Source organism: Portunus trituberculatus, chromosome 37 (genome assembly GCF_017591435.1).
Source record: "Portunus trituberculatus isolate SZX2019 chromosome 37, ASM1759143v1, whole genome shotgun sequence".
Classification (NCBI taxonomy): Eukaryota; Metazoa; Arthropoda; class Malacostraca; order Decapoda; family Portunidae; genus Portunus; species Portunus trituberculatus.
This window is the reverse complement of record NC_059291.1, coordinates 25,557,867-25,571,236: the sequence shown is the minus strand read 5'-3', so window position 1 is coordinate 25,571,236 and position 13,370 is coordinate 25,557,867. Positions and strand designations below refer to the sequence as shown.

General features: G+C 37.0%; 1 protein-coding gene across 2 annotated transcripts in view; it reads left to right on the top strand.

Annotated features, from left to right (window-relative positions):
• Nucleotides 1–8,736, top strand: part of LOC123513875 (kelch-like protein diablo) — a 56,348-nt gene extending 47,612 nt beyond the window's left edge. For both annotated transcript variants that reach the window (XM_045271309.1, XM_045271310.1), the window contains one exon: nt 6,774–8,736. In XM_045271309.1, coding sequence (XP_045127244.1) covers nt 6,774–6,818 — 45 coding nt within the window. In that variant the 3' untranslated portion in view covers nt 6,819–8,736. The remainder of the gene's footprint in view (nt 1–6,773) is intronic.
• Nucleotides 8,737–13,370: the final 4,634 nt, after the last annotated feature.

Sequence of the window (13,370 nt, the reverse complement as noted above, 5' to 3'; positions counted from 1 at the left end):
TACCACTTCTTTAGTCTCATATCCAGAACCCTCCAGTAAAAATTCTTCTTCTCTATCTCTGTCCTTTTCTTGTTTTTTTCCTTAGTCTCACTTCTTAGCACTTTCTCCTTTTCCCTTTCCTCTAAGTTCATATTTTTTTTTATCCATATTTCCTTGTGATCAACATCATCGGCTAACTTCCCTTTTCTAGCGATTATTTCTTCTACAGCCACTTGAGAGCTCATTTACAGCTTCATTGGTCTCTTACCCCCTTCAGTGTACTTTCCCAGCCTAACCACTTCCTCCACCTCCTGGTCAAATTCTTGTGTGCTGTCTTGTACCCTTTTGATAACCGTTTTGGCCATTTCCCTTTCTTCACGTTCTCTTGTGAATTTATTTGGATTTTTCTTTTCTCTCATCCCGTAGATCATGAAGCTTTTTTTCTTGTCTACTGCATCCCACACTATACTTTCCTTTTCTTTGATAACTTTGATTACAGCAACTTTTGTGTTCTCCTGAATTTGTCTCTTTACCACTTCTGAAAATTTGACTTTTTCCTCCTCTTGTTCTTGTTTCCATTCATTTCTTAGTTCTTTCAATTTGTTTTCACCTAGAGCACCTTCTATCCTGTCTGTAATTCTCACTTTATCCTGCAAGTTCTCATGTGGTTTTAGAGCGTCATTTTGCTTCCTTATTTCTAAAATCTCCTCTTTTAATTCCTGGTTTATTCCACTGACCTTTTCATATTCAGTTATTTTCAATTTCAAGGCTGTGTTTTCTGATACCAGTTTTCATGTTTGTCCATGAGACTGACATCGCCTCCTTCAAATATCTTAATTCTCTTTCTACATTTACAAGTCTTCTCATATTTCCTCGTTCATCTTGGAAACCTGAGAAATCCCTATCCATAGTATCTTCAGTCAGCTTTCTTAACCCACACTCAGAGACATCAATCTCTCTCACAGGCCAACTATATATCTCTCTTCCTCTGTTTTCATATTTCCTCAAAACCTACCATTATCTCCATCATGCACTGTAGACATTCTCATCTCCTCCTCTTCCCTCTAACATGAATCTTCCTGTATTTATTTATTACATATCTGAACTTTAGCATTTCTCTCCTTTAGCTCTCTTAAACTGATCCTCAACTCCACTAATATCACTTTTCCATTCTTCTTCCATTTCTGTTATTTTTGGTACTGTTATATTTTATCTTTGTATTTTTTCCAATCCTTTGTTATGCAAGTACATTTCTCATATTTTTTGCAACAACACTCTCATATCTTTTCATTTTTCCACAACTCCCAAACAGCCTCATTTGTTTTTCTTTCAACTTAGGAACATATTATCATTTCCAACTCCATCACTTACATTCTTCACATCTTTCTTCGCTAACCTTAGTCAAATCATCCACCTTAATCCACTTCCATCAGTTCTATGACTGTCATTTTCATTGTTTCACATCATTTGACTTTTAATAAATTTTTTCCATGATGTCCACACTCTCACAGTCTCAGATCTCTATCTTACATTAAACCATATTTTGTATATACTTGATTTTCCCTTATGTTTTGTTTCCTTCATCCCTCATCTACTTTTCCATATTTCTCTCTTTATCTACTCCTTTCATAATTCACTTATTTCATTTAACAAGAACACTACTTCTCCCCTGTCATACATCTCCTATCCATCCTTCTGTCATCTCTTTCTCTCACATCTCCTCTCATCTGTGTTTTTTGTGTATTTACCTATTTGTGTATTACAGTACACCCACTAATCTCTGTGTCCTGTCTCCTTGTCCATTCCTGTCATATCTCTCTTTCATCTGATTGACACACTCATCAACACATGACTCTCATTTATTCCACTTATCTCTCATCAAACTGTATTTTCTCATGTCATTTAGACAGATGTCCTTTATTAGCTTTTTTCCATGTCCTCAGATAATTCTTGTTCACCTTTATCAACTCTCTATCCATTTCAATCTTGTTCACCAATTTATACATAGTTATCATGTCTCCTCTTGTTCTTCTCTCTTCTAATGTGGTCCCATTCCTCAGTCTTTCCTCATAGTCTAACTCTGAGTCTTACCATCCTTGTTTCCAGCCTTTGTCTTTCTACCTTCTTCACATTTTTTTTATATCTCCAGACACATCTGCATATTCTAGCTTCTTATTTGCATAATATCTTCTTCATCATTCCTTCATCTTAGTAATCTCAATATTTTGAAGCATGTTGTATTTTTACTTATTTGTATTTACCTATTTGTGATTACACCCACATCTCTCTATGTCCTGTCTCTTTTCCACACTTGTCCAATTTTTCCTTCATTTTCTCACTCTTCACACAACTCCACACTCAGTTTGTTCCATCATCAATCTCTAACTATCTTCTTGATGTCACTCTCAATCCTTCATATTTTCTATTTCCTCTTTAATTCTGAATCCATCATGATCATTCTCCTATCCAATATGTCCACTCCATGTACTATTTTGAACATTGTTATCATATCCTCTGACTCTTCTTTCTTCCAACATCTTAATTCCAGCCTTTTTGTGTGTGTGTGTGTAATTCATTGTTTGATCTGCTGCAGTCTCTCAGACAGCCAGAGCCTTACGAACCTCAACACTCAGAGCTCTTTTTTTATTTACCTATTTGTGTATTCACACTCTCTTTCCTGTCTCCTTGTCCATTCCTGTCATATCTCTCTTTCATCTGATTGAAACACACCCCTCAATGACATCACTGTCATTTATTCCACTTATCTGTGTGTGTGTGTGTGTGTGTGTGTGTGTGTGTGTGTGTGTGTGTGTATTTACCTAATTGTAACATACGGAAAAGAGCTATGCTCGTGTTGTCCCGTCTCCATATCTATTAATGTCCAGCTTTTCTTAAAATCATGAATATTCCTTGCGTTGACCACTTCCACGTCTAAACTATTCCATGCTTCCACCCTTCTATGAGGGAAGCTATATTTTTCACATCTCTCCTATAAGTGGCCATTTTAGTTTTTTCCCATGCCCTCTCGACATTCTTTCATTCCACATACACAGATCTTCCCTATCCATTTTTCCATGCCAATCATCACTCTGTATATTGCTATCAGGTCTCCCCTTTCTCTTCTGTTTTCCAGGGTCGGAAGTTGCATTCTTTTCAGTCTGTCTTCATAAGTCAAATCTCTTAAGTCAGGCACCATTTTGTTGCAGCCCTCTGTACTTTCTCTAGTTTCCTTATGTGTTTCTTTAAGTTCGGAGCCCACTGTATTGTTGCATATTCAAGCCTCGGTCTTATCATTGCAGTAATTATTTTCTTCATCATTTCTTCATCTAAATATACGAACGCCACTCTTATGTTCCTCAATAAGTTCAATACTTCTCCAATTATTTTGTTTATATGTCTCTCTGGCGATAGGTCATTGGTAATTGTCACCCCAAGGTCTTTTTCTTCATGACTGGTTTTATGTCTTCATTTCCTATCTTGTACATACTCCTGATTCTTCTTTCACTCTTGCCAAACTCTATTTTCTTGCATTTTGTCGTGTTGAACTCCATTTGCCATGTACAGCTCCATTTCCATATTCTGTCCAAGTCTTCCTGGAGTAGTTCGCAATCTTTGTCACATCTCACTTTTCTTAACAATTTTGCATCGTCTGCAAATAGGCTCACATAACTGGACACCCCATCCACCATGTCATTTATGTAGACCGCGAACATTACTGGTGCCAACACTGATCCCTGTGGAACTCCACTCTCCACCAAGCCCCATTCTGATGGTCTGTCCTTAATTATTGTTCTCATTTCTCTTCCTACCAAAAGTCTTCCATCCATTTTAGTAAACTGCCATGCACTCCTCCTACCATTTCAAGTTTCCAGATCAGTCTCCGGTGTGGTACCTTATCAAAGGCCTTTTTTAAATCCAGATATATTCCATCAGCCCAACCATCTCTTTCCTGTATTACATCTATCACCCTCGAATAGTAACATATCAGGTTTGTCGTGCATGAACGCCCTTTTCTAAAACCAAATTGACACTCACAAAGTATGTCATTTTTCTCCAAGAAGTCTGTCCATCTATTCTTCACCACCCTCTCACACATCTTAGCTACCACACTTGTAAGTGACACTGGTCTATAGTTCAATGGGTCTCTCTTGTTACCTGATTTATAGATTGGGACAATGTTAGCTCTTTTCCAGTCTTGGGGCACTACACCTTCCCTTAATGAGGCATCAATTACTTCACAAACTTTTTCTGCCAGTTGCTCCTGCATTCTCTTAAAATCCATCCTGATACCCCATCAGGTCCCACAGCTTTTCTCACTTCTAAACTCCCCATCATATTCTTGATCTCCTCCACAGTTACTTGAAACTCCTTCATAATCCCTTTCTGTTCCATTACCAGTGGTTTGTCAAAAGCAGTCTCCTTTGTGAATACCTTCCGAAAGCATCCATTCATAGCCTCTGCCATTTCCTGGGATCTTCACTGCATACTCCATTTACTTCTAAACTTTCAATACTTTCTCTATTTTTGATGTTGTTGTTCACATGTCTGTAAAAAGCCTTGGTTGGTCTTTACATTTATCAATTATATCCTTTTCTTGTTTCTTTCTTTCTTCTCTTCTAATCAACACATATTCATTTCTTGCTCTTTTGTAACTTTCCCACTGCTTAATCCGTCTTTTCCTTCTCCACCTCTTCCATGCATCCTCTTTTCTTGTTCTAGCCTTTTCACATCTATCGTTAAACCAGTCCTGCTTTCCAACTTCTCTATGTTGTCTTATTGGTACAAATTTTTCTCACCTTCTTTGTATATTTTTATAAATTCCTTCCACTTTTCATTTGCTCCTTAGCACTCTTGAATTTCATCCAATTTGTCTCTTGAAAGAATTTCTTTAGGTTTCCAAAATCTGTCTTGGCATAATTCCATCTTCCCACTTTATATTCTTCATTTCTTCTAGATTTCTCTTCATCTATCACCTTGAACTCCAAAACTGCATGATCACTCTTTGCTAAAGGGCACTCCACCCTCATCTCCTCAATGACCATTGGCTCTGTACTAAAGACCAAGTCCAGTCTTGACGATGCTCCCTCTCCTCCAAACCTAGTATCTTCTTTGACCCACTGAGTTAACACATTTTCCATTGCCAGTGTCAATAGTGTATTTCCCATGTTGTCTCTGATCCTTCCATTGACCAGTCCTCCCAACACACCTCTTTACAATTAAAATCTCCCATCATTATAGTTCGTTCACAGCCACCCAACATTTCTTCCAGACATGTTCCTGTATCACTTATCATTTCTTCATATTCCTGTACTGACCATGCATTTGTCTTAGGTGGTACGTACACCACTATGTAGTGCCTCTTTTTCCTTCATTAGTTTCTGCTCTGATCTTTAGCACTTCTGCCTTTCCCATACCTTCTTTCACTTGATCCACCTTTATATCTTTTTAACCAGCAACATCACTCCTCCTCCCATCTTACCTACTCTATTTCTTTTCCAAACATTATATTTCCTTCTCCAACCATCATCAGGTCTTCTCCCTCTCTCAGTTTTGTTTCAGTAAGACCCACAATATCTGGGTTCTTGTCCCTCAAGTAATCGTTGAGTTCTAAAATCCCGATATCACTCCATTTATGTTGGAATACATTACATTCCGCTCATACGTAAGTTTCTTTAGTCCTTTCTTGCTGTACTTTTCTGGGTTATGAACCACTTCCTCAGTCTCATATCCAAGATTCTCCAGAAAAACTCTTTCTTCTCCTCTTCTGTCCTCTCTTCATTTTTTTTCAAAGCCTCCTTTCTCAACTCATTTAACATTTCTCTTTCCTTTTCACCGAGATCTCTTCTCAACCAAATCTTCCTTGTTGTTTCCTGCTGGGCTAGCCTCCATGACTTCTCCACCAATTCATCTACATCCTTTTGTGACTTAAGTTTGTGTGTGTGTGTGTGTGTGTGTGTGTGTGTGTGTGTGTGTGTGTGTGTGTGTGTGTGTGTGTTACCTTTATAATACACCTCCTAATCACACCATAAAAGCAGTCAAATTTGTATACAACGGCAGAAGTAATAAGGTATAAGAGGCTCTTGGTGATGATCCAATCCCTGATCTGAAGAACAGTGCCTTAAATGTTGTGACCATAACAGTTGTGGGATCCCAAAATTATTCTTTGTATCCCTGGTCCTTCAGTCACCACTAAGATAATCTTACACCTAGAGATTGAAGCACAAGGAAAGATGCTTTTCTTGAGCAGGGATATCCTTGCTAAATCCATCCATTAGTGAGTTAAAGTAAGATAAATGCTTCTTAAGGGAATATTTTTCTATGTACACAATAGGACTTTAAGTTAACAATAGACTTTTTTGGAAACTTAACATATTTGATGGTACAGTAATACCTCGAGATATGAATGCCCCAACATACAATTTTTTTTATATACAACGAAAAATTTCTTATGATTTATGCCTTGAAATACGAAGATATTTTTAAGATATGATACTTAGTCAATGCACATGTCTTGATTTGATATCTTTACAAAGAAGAATGTCTGTAATGAAAGCATGAATAGTATTCATGGACATTTAGAGGCAAACTTACTTTCTTACCTGATTGGTGAGCATCACTCTCCTGCTTCATGCTCCTCACCAGCTAATAAACAGTTAGTGAAGAACTAAAGTATATATATGTAAATGATGGGCTGACTTTACCTGTTATCCATATAGAAATCATTGTAAAGAAAAAAAAAAAAAAATGTATGTATAAACAGTATGTTTATGGGATAATTCACTTTTTGCTTTCAGGTCAAGAAAGAAATTTTGGGGAACCTTGCGACTCCCATGTCTTGACATCCCCGAGCCTCCACCAACCAGGCACGTCAGGCCCTCTGGAAGTAGCTGGAGTGCGTACGTGCCAGCACTGATCTTTGTCTGGCGGGATGGAGAGCAGAAGCAACATCTGGCATGCTTGAGGTCTTGTATATAGAAAAGTAGGCCTAATATGATTTAATATCTTCAGTACTACAACTTTGAAGTGTGCAGTAATTAATTCTTTTATGTAACCTATTTACTGAAAAATTGACACACACAACAATTAATTCCTAAGCTTCACTTCATGCTGATATTTAAGAAAAATCACATTGCACAATCTGCTTCAAATGTTTAAGAGTTAAAAAAAATAAATTCATTACTGCTCATTATTATTACCAGTGTAAATTTTTAGGATTGACAAGAATCTCAAGGATCTCCTAGTGTATCATGGCATTAATGATAAGTAATAGCCTGTAGTAAAACCACATGCAAACATTCCATCATCTTTACACACTAACTACAAACAAACAGTGAATTGGATAATTTTTTAATGTTGGTGTTTTTGTGATATTTTTTTTGTGACTCAAGCATTTGTGTCTCAATGTTTTTATTGTCACTGATGTGTAACTATTATAATTTTGTTAATTTTCAGTGAGACTGAATCTAGATGTAGTACTGACTTTTTTTATGTAGATCTGACTTTTACAAGGAGAGAGGCAAGTGCTGCTGGACAAGGTCAGTTGTGGGTTGCCACCTCCCACATAGCTGGGCCCTGGTGGAGGCTCTTGCTCAGCTGAGAGGAAAGGGTCATATTTCTTGATGGTTGTTGTGTTCATGATATGTTCATTTACTGTACTCATACAAGGATGGGATAACAGGTAGCTCTTAAGGAACTAGTCTGTAAAATTAGATAACATATTTACACTCATTTATATGCATGAGGCATAATGGATGTTGAAGTTTGGCTTTGGTTGGTTTAGAGGTTCTTTTTTGTCCTTGTAATTGCTCTACATTCATATCATGGATGATATGATAGTTTTGTTGAGTGGATAAGAATCTTCATTGAATCTTGTGACGACATTAGGATTACTTATTTATGTATTTATTTTTAGTTATGTATTTATTTATTTTTTCAAATCACATATGAAAGGTCTTAAGAGTGCCATACTGTTCTCAGTATCATATGTGTTAGGTTAGAGCCAGAATGATTTTTTAAATTCAGTGTTAGTGCGAGAAGAAATTATTTCATATTGCTCATTTATGTCCATACTTGTGATTCTGCATGATCTCCTTTAGCTTTCTGTTGAAGCTAGGTATAATGGTAGTGACTGTCAGAGTGTAAGAGCTAAGAGCACAAAGTAGTGGGTAAGTATTGAGCAATGTTGTCTGTCCTTGCAATAATCAAAGGATATTTATTTTTTAAAGATGGATGTGGTTGTATTGACAAGAAGTATTTTGCTGTGACTGTGTCTTTGTGTCATGTTGTTAAGGACATTTGTTGTGTTGTATGCACTGAAATCTCTCTTTTAGCTATGTGACTATTGATGTATCTATTTATGCACTTACTATTTTTTTTATAGTGAATGTTTCCAGAATTATTGAGGTGTCCATGGTGAAGCATTTTGAATTTCTCGCACATATTTTTCAATACAGCTTTTTCTATTTCATTTATAGCATAAGGTATAATTTGGCCACATGGGAAGAGTGACAGAAAGTGAGACAGCCAAGAGAGTGTGTATGAGTCTGGTAGTTGTGTGAGGTAAAAGGTGATAGCCCCCAGTGATATGGGAGGACAAAATGATGAAGTATGCAAAAGAAAGGGTTAGAAAAAGAATGGGAGGATTAAAAGCTAAAAAGAAGGAATAGTAGAACTGATTTAAGTGTAAATCTGTCACAGTCATCTTTGGGGAAGCTTTGAGAGCAATCATCTGATACAGATATAGAGGTAGATTTTAGAGAGAGAGAGAGAGAGTATGTGTGTGTGTGTGTGTGTGTATTTACCTAGTTGTATTGTATAGGGTTCGAGCGTGGCTCATAGTGTCCTGTCTCCATATCTCCACTTAATTTTTCTTTAAAGCTATGCACATTATGTGCTGCAACAACTTCATCATTTAATGCATTCCACTTATCCACCGTTCTGTGTGAGAAACTGTTTTTTCAAATATCCTTCACACACTGCCTCTTCTTAATCTTCTTAGCATGTCCTCTTGTCCTTCCAACTTCTTCTGTCACCAATACCAGGCCTTGCTTATCTATCTTTTCAATGCCATTAACTATTTTATACAATGTTATTAGGTCTCTGCTTTCTCTTCTATCTTGTAAGGTTGGCAGTCTCATTTCCATTCCATGCTGCCTTTCTTCATATGTTAGGTCCTTTAGTTCCGGCACCATCTTTGTAGCTGTCCTCTGAATCCATTCTAATCTTCTTATATCCTTTTTCAAGCTCGGCGACTACACCACTGCTGCATATTCCAACTTTGGACGTATCATACTCATTATGATTTTTTTCATCATATCCTTATCCATGTATTGAAATGCCACCCTAATATTAGTCAACATTTTATACGTCGTTCCAAATATTTTACTTATATGTTTTCCGGGGCTCAGAGTTTCTTCCATAATCACTCCCAGATCTTTTTTCTCTTTAGTCTTTATCATTTGTTCCTCTCCCATCAAATAATTCCATACTAGTCTTCTGTTACTCTTTCCTAATTCCATTACATGGCATTTCTTGGCAATGAATTCTAATTTTCTCTTCTGTGTGTGTGTGTGTGTGTGTGTGTGTGTGTGTGTGTGTGTGTGTGTGTGTGTGTGTGTGTGTGTGTTTATAGATGCAAATGTGGACTCTTGACTTTGTTCTTGAAGGCATTCTTTGGTTGGCTTGTCCCTTGTGATATGCAATTGAGGGTCATTAGCTTTTATGAATGTTGAAATTTAGTGTTTGAGTAAGTCAATATATTTCAAGAAAGAAAAGCATAATGGAATCCTATATGGTATAAAGTCAGAATTGAATGTAAGAAAAGGATACCAGTTAAAACAGTGGACAATGGATAAGAAATTAAAGAACTTTCCTTAACTCCAACCAGTGATGTTTTGAGTCATTGGATGCAATATTGAGCTGTGTTTTTGTGGTCAGCTTGTCTTGAATTCAAGCCAACTTGAGAAATGAGATTGGTGTGCTTGCCAAAACGCTCCACCTTTCTCCTTAGGTTTCCAGGATGCTTATGTTATTCCAAAATGTTATAAATATACATTTGGGAAACAAAAAAAATATAATGAGATTCTTCTGAGGCCTTCAATATTCATTAATTAAAGACACTCATTCATGGCAGCTAGATAAACCTTATGCAGCAAAATATTTGAATGGCAGCTACTTTGGTGGCCAGTGTTGGTTGCCACACCGTCTCCTCACCACATTATATAAAGAGCGTCACGGGCAAGTGGTATGTTGCTCATGACACCAGTAAGGCAGTCTACTTTCATTAATGTGAAAGTATTATAGTTATTATGTGGTGTATAGGCACGGAAACACAACTTGTGTGTATCTGATGTCATGACTTGAGCTTGTGATGTCATATCAATGGCGGTTTGGAGCGCCTTGAGCTGGAGGCAAGATCAACTCATCATCAGGTCAAGTTAACTTGTGTGCAAAAATGGTTCTGAGCAAGGCAGATGCAAGTTGTGACTTAGCTATGATGTCATCTCAAGACAACGTGACCATGAAAATGCAGCTTTGATCTAATAATAGAAAAGGAAAGTTTGACAGACAGGCAATTTAGCTGAAATTATTTGCTTTTACTACATGTAGATATGGTTGGTCAGAAGTTGTGCAATAACATCAGTCTTGCTTTGTAGTGCTAGATTTGGTTGTGTATCCTGCTGACTTATTGTAGTGGCATTCATTCAGCATTATAATGTAGATAATACTGCGAGTGTACCTCTGTTAGTAGATGACTTGTAATTGAAACCCATGTCACTGTCCACTTAAGTTCTGAGAGGGATTATGTTAAGAAAATGTCAGTTAACTTTGTGGAGTGATGGTATGTATTTTGGTAATACATATGCTGTGAAGCAAAATGATTGTTGTTAGTCATTTGTTGAGTGGGAATGTAAAACAAACAATGATGATGACCAGTATTATGATAACTTTTATTGGAAAGGTTATACTGCAGTTATAAGATGTCTTTTGCATTTTTTTTTTTTTTTTTTTTTTTTTTTTTTTTTTTTTACACATTGAGGCCTATAGCACCTGTAGGCTCACTTGAAGAGTGTGTAGGAAGCGCTGTTCAGCTTCCGGCCATTAATGGCGCAGACAATTTTATTTATAGTGGTACCCATATCATATGTTATTTCAGCAGATTTGTGTTGACTGGTTGTGGCTTTACCAGATAGGGTCTTATTCTGTGCTTTCATTTAATGCTAAACTTGAAAACATCTTGCATAATATAATTGATTCATCTTTAACTGTAGGACATTAGGTAAATAGTTAAAGACAGACAGTAGGAAAGTAGACAGTGGTAGGCTGGATGACACAACTTGTCCTTCTATTGCTGCAATGATGAAACACTGTCATGATTACTACTCATCACTTTGGTTCACAGTGTTTAGTTGTTTCCCGTAATATTATTTTTATATTTTTGTATTTATTTGTCAATTTTTCCCTGTTACTGTTGAGGTCAAATAATTTTGTATTTATCTCAAGTTACATCTATTTGTGTTTAGGTGAATAAGTGTAGACTTAACAGTGAATTCCTTTGTGTGAACAGCTGGGCAGTCCATGGTTGAAAGAATATCTTTCCAGAGAGATAGACAGAAGTGTTGTAATGCCATGTTGTAGGTATCACTAAGTCCAAATTGTAGCCTGCAATGCTAGTTCCCTTTTCAGTGCCTGCAATTTGACATTAAAAATAAAACCTGTCTTTCTTTCCCTTTTCTGTGAAGTCTTTTTAAACTTTTACATTCAGAACAGTTATATGTTTTTCTTTTTTTTCTCCCAGCTTCAAAACTGTTGGTGTTATCTTTAATTTTATGTTCAGTTACATAAAAGTAGATATGAAAATAAACATTGCACAAATGTTTTTAACCCATTCTTTGGCTTAACAATAACATCTTAATTTCAAGCACAATATACAAGGCTGTCCCATGAATTAAGGTACATACTTTGGGATTTAATATTTAAAGTAATTCCAAGTTGAAAATACTGTATATGCATATGCTTTGTATTTTGTGAGAAATTAGTATATAAGCTGTTTGTAGTGGGAGCTGCTCATCTACCTCCCACCTCCTCGGCTCGTGTACTCTAGTGGCGCTGTGCGGTATTAAGTGATTATTATCTTTTTATGTAAGAAGGGAAAGTTGGCCAAGGGCAACTTAAAACAAAAAAGAAGGACAGTTCTCTTGCAGGTCTGAGTCAGCCAAAAAATAGATAAATGTTTTGAAACCTTTTTCAATGAAGCTAAGGAAGTTAGAAATACAAAAAACAGGCAGGGAGTTCCAGAGTTTACCAGAGAAAGATATGAATGATTGAGAGTACTGGTTAACTCTTGTTAGAGATCTGGACATTTAGAGTAGGGGGTGAGAGAAAGAAGAAAGCCTTGTGCAGTTAGAGCACAGAAGGAGGAGAGGCATGCAGTTAACAAGATTAAAAGAATAGTTAGTATAAAAAGTGATAAAAGTTAGCAAAAGATGCAATATTGCAGCAGTGAGAAAGAGGCTGAAGATAATAAGTCAGAGGAGAGGAATTGATGAAATGAAAAGCTTTTGATGCCACCCTATCTAATAAAACTGAGTGGAACCTCCCAATACATGTGAAAAGTACTCCATACAAGAGTGGATAAGGCCCTTGTATAGTGTTAGTATTTGGGGGGTTGAGAAAAATTCCCAGAGATGCCATAGATTGCTTAACTTCTTAAACCCTGTCCAGGCAAGCAGGTGTGTCCATCAGGCAGCATGCTTAGTGGGCAAATTCTGTTGTCCACACGACTGAGTTGATGAATTGGCTTTTTTGCTTAACTTCTCTCCTCTAAATGACAGTCTTCAGCCTCTCTCTCTTTATCACAAGGTTGCATCTCTTACTACTTTATTGCTAATATCAGGTTAACTGGTCTTTCTAACTGCCTGCCTCATCCCCTCCTGCAGCCTCACTGGGTAACACTTTGTACCCTCAAGCCAATCTGGTCCACCTGCCTAATGGCTGCCAAATTTACCAGCACTCAATCTTTCACCAATCATTGTTAAACAAAAGAATTCTCTTGCTTGCTTCTGTGTTTCATTCTGCCCATAACATATTAACATGTATAACACAAAAACAGTGTGTGTTAAACAAAGGTTTGGAAGGTTTAGGTTGAGAGAAAAGGTGAGGAATGCCAAGCACACAATCACCTCTGTTGTGTACCCAACACACAAAGATGCAGAGGGGGATGTTTGACTCTAAAGTAGCAATCATTTCATGAAAACGCAGCATAATACCTCTTTAGGTTCCACCAATTAGTTGAGGCAAAATGCCAGATGCACCTCTGCCATGGTGATCTTGAGGAGGGATTGGAGCGATACGACAATATATACTTGTAAATGTGAGGTTGTGATCGGAGG